The 7,065-nt window shown below is 46.4% G+C and overlaps 1 protein-coding gene across 1 annotated transcript in view; it reads right to left on the bottom strand.

Annotated features, from left to right (window-relative positions):
- Positions 1-96: 96 nt before the first annotated feature.
- The window catches only part of LOC108251649 (splicing factor U2AF 65 kDa subunit), a gene marked incomplete in the record, with an annotated part of 9,337 nt that continues 2,368 nt past the window's right edge, over positions 97-7,065 (bottom strand). Inside the window, 10 exon segments of the mRNA XM_037978794.1 lie at positions 97-544; positions 698-771; positions 854-1,813; positions 2,066-2,308; positions 2,601-2,687; positions 4,979-5,158; positions 5,539-5,618; positions 5,708-5,846; positions 6,391-6,507; positions 6,713-6,861. Coding sequence (XP_037834722.1) covers positions 1,682-1,813; positions 2,066-2,308; positions 2,601-2,687; positions 4,979-5,158; positions 5,539-5,618; positions 5,708-5,846; positions 6,391-6,507; positions 6,713-6,861 — 1,127 coding nt within the window.

Below are 7,065 nucleotides of genomic sequence, written 5' to 3'. Positions count from 1 at the left end.
CTTGGCTGTCCTCGGCTCTCCTCGGCTGTCCTCGGCTGTTCTTGGATGTCCTCGGCTGTCCTCGGCGGGAAAGAGGCTGCTTCTCCCGGCCGAACATGTTTTTTATTATTTTATTGAAGGAAAATAGTCAATACAAGTCAGTTATTAATGAACATTGAACCAAAAAAAAGAAAAAAATTAATAACAAAAGCCAGGGGGACCACTCATTAAATGAAGAACAAAGATTAACAGTTTTTATAGCTTTCTTGTTGTAGGAATCAAGGATGCTTACAATGTACTGTTCAGATTATTTTTGATATGCTAGAAAAGAGGGAGTATTATGTGTAAATTTAGATCTATGTATGTGGTATTTACCTAAGATTATTATTAAGTTCCTTCTGCTTTTTGTTATTTCTGTCATGGACTCCAAACAGTACATTGTCTCATCCTAACTGGAAACAAGTCAATCTTCCTTCCGGCCGAACATCTGTCAAACACCAGGACCCTGACGAATGTCGTCACTGCGCTTGACGTCACAGATCACCTCTCCATATCCGGTCACAGCCTACAAAATAAAACCAAACGGTCCAACTCTTCAGTACAAATACAAATTCAGAAGAAATACTCATTATTTACTTGAACAAACGCGTTGTGTTTGTGGTTCTGAAAGGTCCGAAACACTTTCTGTAAAACTAAACGTCTTATTGATCATCTTTACCCGAAGAGGAGATCCTGGACTGCAGGTTCTTCAGGAAGGACATCCGGAATCAAACTGTCCGGTGAGTCCGCTCGCTGTGGTGACAGAGACAGGAACTGCTTCAAGGTAAAAGTTATTTACAGGTAAACAGTTATTTACAGGTAAACAGTTATTTACAGGTAAACAGATGGAATCGTCTCGTGTCAAACATCAGAAGCAGCAGGCGGTGGAGGGAAGCGTTTATTCAAGGCGATGGCAGTGGCACGGATTATATAAACTTTATAGGTTTTATATTTTCAGCCATCCAAAACTGCAATATAAAATACAGTCACTTCTACCAGGTGATAATTACACTTTAATACATTTTAACTGAGACAAAAGAAAACCTCATAGTTCTCTGATATATTTGACCAGAAATCGTTCAGAAGCAAAACCAAATACATTTTAAGATAAGTTCAGGATTTCATTTTCTTCAACATCTTCTGTAAATCAGAGAAAAACCTTAAAGATGCAGATCTGCCTTTTTAAAACATGAAGGCAGCTTCTTAGACTTTTAATTTGGAAAAGTTTAGATTAAAGGTTTTAGCGCCGGGCCGCTCTGCTGGAAGGAACCGTGGGCTGATGGAGGAACCGACTGGAGATGGTCAGATGTTTCCTCACAGGATCCGAGCTGAAGTCATCACCGTTTGTTCAGGAGTTTAACAAACGGTCCACATCTTAACTGTTCGTCTCAGTCGAAGGTGTTTATTTACATGAACTTCCTCGGAGGTTTTCCCAGCATCTGTCTGAGAAACACTGAACTGCAGGAAATGAGAAAGAAACATAAATAATCTTCTCTAAACTAGAACCGAATGTTTGTGCTCAGGAGGGAGAGCCCATCGGGCCGGATGAGTCCGGGTAAAACACGTCACAGAAACACGACACTTCACCCGTCGGATCTTAGGAACCTTTCCCAGGTCTGGTCTCTAAAGACAGCAGTCAGGGGACAGAACCGGGCCTCCGGGATCAAAACTCGTGTCTGTGGTACAGGTCCGGATCGTAGTATTTGGTCACCACCACTCGGTTGGCGAATTTTCTGCCGGTGAGAGCCTGCATGGCTTTCTGACAGTCTGCAGCAGAAACGTACTCCACAAAGATCTGGAAACAAACAAACAGAGGAGCTCTGAGGGTCGGAAATGTTCCTGTCTGCTGCTGGTCACCAACAGGGGGCAGTAATGAGCACAAACCATTCTGATGGAGCCAGTTTTAAAACTCGTCAGGGTGGCAGCGGTCAGTCATGGCTCGGTGGACTTTCTGAGTATTTTTAAGAGCAGAGACAGAAACCATCCCATCCTGAGAAGTTCCTGCTGCTCACATGGATCAGAAACACAAGAAGAAACACTGAAGCACCTTTCCACAGCCGGGGACTTCCACTCCGTCCACCGGCCGGGGGATCTCGATAGAGCGGACGGTGCCGTACTTGCAGCACTCCTCGCGGATGTCCTCCAGGATCTCCTCGTAGTCGTCGTCGTCCACCAGCTCCTCGGGCATCACCATGTTGAGGAGACACAGCACCTCGGTGGGAAGGCCCGAGTTCTGCAGCCTCTGCAGCCCGGGAACCTGCAGGGTCACGGGGGTCTCTGTGACGGAGGTCTGCAGCGACAGAAACAGGAAACCCCGGGTTGGACTTCATGTAGCTTCACAGCAGAGAAACTAACAGGGCTTTTATTTTGACAGCCAACCAAAAGGTTTGTGTTAATCTGAAGGCTTTCTGAAAATGTCAGGAAAATAATAACTAAGGTTGTCTTTACTACAAGTAGTCATGAACCAGAAGAACACCATAGGTTTTCATTTAATGAGTCTCAAGATTTTAGGAGGAGAAGAACCGACAGAAGAACCAACGTTCTGCTGGTTGGAGAACCCTCAGAACTTCAGCTTCACTCACAGAGTTGGCATTTTTAGCTCCGACACTCGCCCTCTGAACGATGAGCTTCTTATCCCCCAACTGCATCCCGTTGAGCCCGGAGACCGCCTGTAAACAACAAACACAGGCTGTAAACAACAAACACAGGCTGTAAACAACAAACACAGGCTGTAAACAACAAACAGGCCTGTAAACAACAAACACAGGCTGTAAACAACAACCACAGGTCTGTAAACAACAAGGCTGTAAAGAACAAACACAGGCTGTAAACAACAAACACAGGCTGTAAACAACAAACACGGGGCTGTAAACAACAAACACAGGCTGCAAACAACAAACACAGGCTGTAAACAACAAACAGGCCTGTAAACAACAAACACAGGCTGTAAACAACAACCACAGGTCTGTAAACAACAAGGCTGTAAAGAACAAACACAGGCTGTAAACAACAAACACAGGCTGTAAACAACAAACACGGGGCTGTAAACAACAAACACAGGCTGCAAACAACAAACACAGGCTGTAAACAACAAACAGGCCTGTAAACAACAAACACAGGCTGTAAACAACAACCACAGGTCTGTAAACAACAAGGCTGTAAAGAACAAACACAGGCTGTAAACAACAAACACAGGCTGTAAACAACAAACACGGGGCTGTAAACAACAAACACAGGCTGCAAACAACAAACACAGGCTGTAAACAACAAACAGGCCTGTAAACAACAAACACAGGCTGTAAACAACAACCACAGGTCTGTAAACAACAAGGCTGTAAAGAACAAACACAGGCTGTAAACAACAAACACAGGCTGTAAACAACAAACACGGGGCTGTAAACAACAAACACAGGCTGCAAACAACAAACACAGGCTGTAAACAACAAACAGGCCTGTAAACAACAAACACAGGCTGTAAACAACAACCACAGGTCTGTAAACAACAAGGCTGTAAAGAACAAACACAGGCTGTAAACAACAAACACAGGCTGTAAACAACAAACACGGGGCTGTAAACAACAAACACAGGCTGCAAACAACAAACACAGGCTGTAAACAACAAACAGGCCTGTAAACAACAAACACAGGCTGTAAACAACAACCACAGGTCTGTAAACAACAAGGCTGTAAAGAACAAACACAGGCTGTAAACAACAAACACAGGCTGTAAACAACAAACACGGGGCTGTAAACAACAAACACAGGCTGCAAACAACAAACACAGGCTGTAAACAACAAACAGGCCTGTAAACAACAAACACAGGCTGTAAACAACAACCACAGGTCTGTAAACAACAAGGCTGTAAAGAACAAACACAGGCTGTAAACAACAAACACAGGCTGTAAACAACAAACACGGGGCTGTAAACAACAAACACAGGCTGCAAACAACAAACACAGGCTGTAAACAACAAACAGGCCTGTAAACAACAAACACAGGCTGTAAACAACAACCACAGGTCTGTAAACAACAAGGCTGTAAAGAACAAACACAGGCTGTAAACAACAAACACAGGCTGTAAACAACAAACACGGGGCTGTAAACAACAAACACAGGCTGCAAACAACAAACACAGGCTGTAAACAACAAACAGGCCTGTAAACAACAAACACAGGCTGTAAACAACAACCACAGGTCTGTAAACAACAAGGCTGTAAAGAACAAACACAGGCTGTAAACAACAAACACAGGCTGTAAACAACAAACACGGGGCTGTAAACAACAAACACAGGCTGCAAACAACAAACACAGGCTGTAAACAACAAACAGGCCTGTAAACAACAAACACAGGCTGTAAACAACAACCACAGGTCTGTAAACAACAAGGCTGTAAAGAACAAACACAGGCTGTAAACAACAAACACAGGCTGTAAACAACAAACACGGGGCTGTAAACAACAAACACAGGCTGCAAACAACAAACACAGGCTGTAAACAACAAACAGGCCTGTAAACAACAAACACAGGCTGTAAACAACAACCACAGGTCTGTAAACAACAAGGCTGTAAAGAACAAACACAGGCTGTAAACAACAAACACAGGCTGTAAACAACAAACACGGGGCTGTAAACAACAAACACAGGCTGCAAACAACAAACACAGGCTGTAAACAACAAACAGGGGGCTGTAAACAACAAACACAGGCTGTACACAACAAACAGGCCTGTAAACAACAAACACAGGCCTGTAAACAACAAATACAGGGTGTAAATAAACACAGGCTGTAAACAACAAACACAGGCCTGTAAACAACAAACACAGGTCTGTAAACAACAAACACAGGCTGCAAACAACAAACACAGGCTGTAAACAACAAACACAGGTCTGTAAACAACAAACACAGGCTGTAAACAACAAACAGGTCTGTAAACATCCATCCTTGCCTCCACAGACGTTACCTGGTCCGTGGCGCTGATGTCCACGTACTCACAGAAGGCGTAGCCTTTGGACAGAGACGTGGCGCTGTCCTTCACCAGGTTGAAGGCCTTCAGCGGTCCGAACGACGTCAGGAGTTCCTTCACCTGCAAACAAGAGTCCGAAGGTCCGATCTGAGCCCGAGAACCCGTCTGAGCACCAAGCTGAGGGATTAAACGGGTGACAGGCATTCCTTCAAGGAACCTTCAGTTCAGATTCATAAAAATCAGCATTTCCTTCATGACGACGTAAACTGATCTGAGACCAGATTCTTGAATAAATAATCGTTTAAATCAGAGGATTTAGTTCCCTCTGTTAGCAGAAGAACCAAACAGCAGGAAGCTTCTCCGGTTCTCTCATGTTTCAGTTTGAAGGTGGACAGAAGGAACTCGGTGAATAAGCTGCTCACCGTCCTTAAAGCGGTTTGTTTAGCATACAAAGCTGATTGAACTTTGACTCTCTCTGACGTAAAGAGACAGTCTGATAAAAACCTTTGCCTGAGGAGCGCGAGTGCACCTGTGGGGCAGGCTGCCAGTCATCGTACCTGGTCATCGTTCAGGTAGTTAGGAAGGCCTCCGATGAAGAGTTTATGAGGTGAATCAGGAACGACCGTGGAGACGACGCCTTACAACAAGGAACAAGAAGACAGACACAAATCACACAACAGGACAACTTTTTCCCAGGATTCTGTCCTGAAAGGCGCAGGAACCCACCTGGAACGTGGAACGCCGGCTGCTCTGACAGCCCAGGTAACGGCCGGTAGTCGTGGGGTCGTCGGATCTTCAGCGACTGACCCTGGAAAATGATTCCGTCGAAGGCCATGGCCTGCGTCGTCTCGTCCACTGACCGGAACTGCAGGAGGAGTTCAGACAGGAAGCTCACACTTCCTGTTTCCACAGAACATCCTGTCGTTCATTCAGACGATGGGCAGCGGCTCAGGTGAGGACCCTAACTCTACCAACACAGACGCTGACCTTTGACCTGTGGGTGGCTATAAACTCAAAACAAGTTTGTATTTTTAAACTGAAACACCCGACTCGTCTCAGTCTGATTTTAAAAATGGCTTCAAGCAAAGTAAACACACGGCCTTAGGCTCTGTGCAAAGCCCCGCCCCTTTTTGAGAGAACCCAATGCTCCGCCCCTTTTTGGGTGACAACAGCCCCTCCACTTTGACTGGCTGTGGCTGAAGCTCCTGAGACGTCTGCAGAGGACAAAGTATTAAATTATTACTGCTGCTTCATAAAAACCAAAGTTCTTCAGAGAGGACAACCAGCGCCACCCAGTGGCCTGGAGCAGACAGGCACTCTAATGCTCGGAGACATGTCCAGCAGGTGTTCCGTCTCCTTGCATGGAAGGGATCTGAGAATGTGAAGAACTCTGAGGACTAACAGCTCACCTCCAAGAAAGCAAAGTTCTTGTCCTGATTGATCTGCACAGCAAGAACAGGATTACTCGGAGCCTGAGAGAGACCGGCGAGACGCATCTGAGCGTTGAAGAACTCTGCCATCGACTCCTGAGGAGCAGAGACCAGAACCGTCAGAACAATCAGGACCATCTGGACCATCAGGACCATCAGGACCACCAGAACCATCAGGATCATCAGGACCATAAGGATCCTCAGGACCATCAGGACCATCATGACCATCAGAACCCTCAGAACCCTCAGGACTGCCTGCAGCAGGAACCCATCAGACTCCCACCCGGGGACGAGCTCCTACCTCGGTGACTCCAAACGGGATGTTTCCGACGTAAAGTCGCCGGGCCTGCCTCGTCATCTGGCTGCCGACGATGGGCACCTGCGGCGGCGCTGCAGCCACTCCGGCGGTGGCCGAAGCCAGCAGAGCTATGGTTGGTATCTGACCTGCAGCTGGAGGACAGGAGACAGAGGTCCACATGGGTCCAACAAGACCACCAAAAACAGGGACATAGGGACACAGGGACACAGAGACACGGGGACACAGGGACACAGGGACACGGGGACACAGAGACACGGGGACACGGGGACACAGAGACACAGGGACACTGGGACACGGGGACACAGGGACACAGAGACACAGGGACACAGAGACAC

The sequence above is a fragment of the Kryptolebias marmoratus genome, linkage group LG12 (genome assembly GCF_001649575.2).
Source record: "Kryptolebias marmoratus isolate JLee-2015 linkage group LG12, ASM164957v2, whole genome shotgun sequence".
Lineage (NCBI taxonomy): Eukaryota > Metazoa > Chordata > Actinopteri > Cyprinodontiformes > Rivulidae > Kryptolebias > Kryptolebias marmoratus.
Note: the sequence above shows the minus strand (reverse complement) of the source record. Positions and strands in the feature narration are given on the sequence as shown.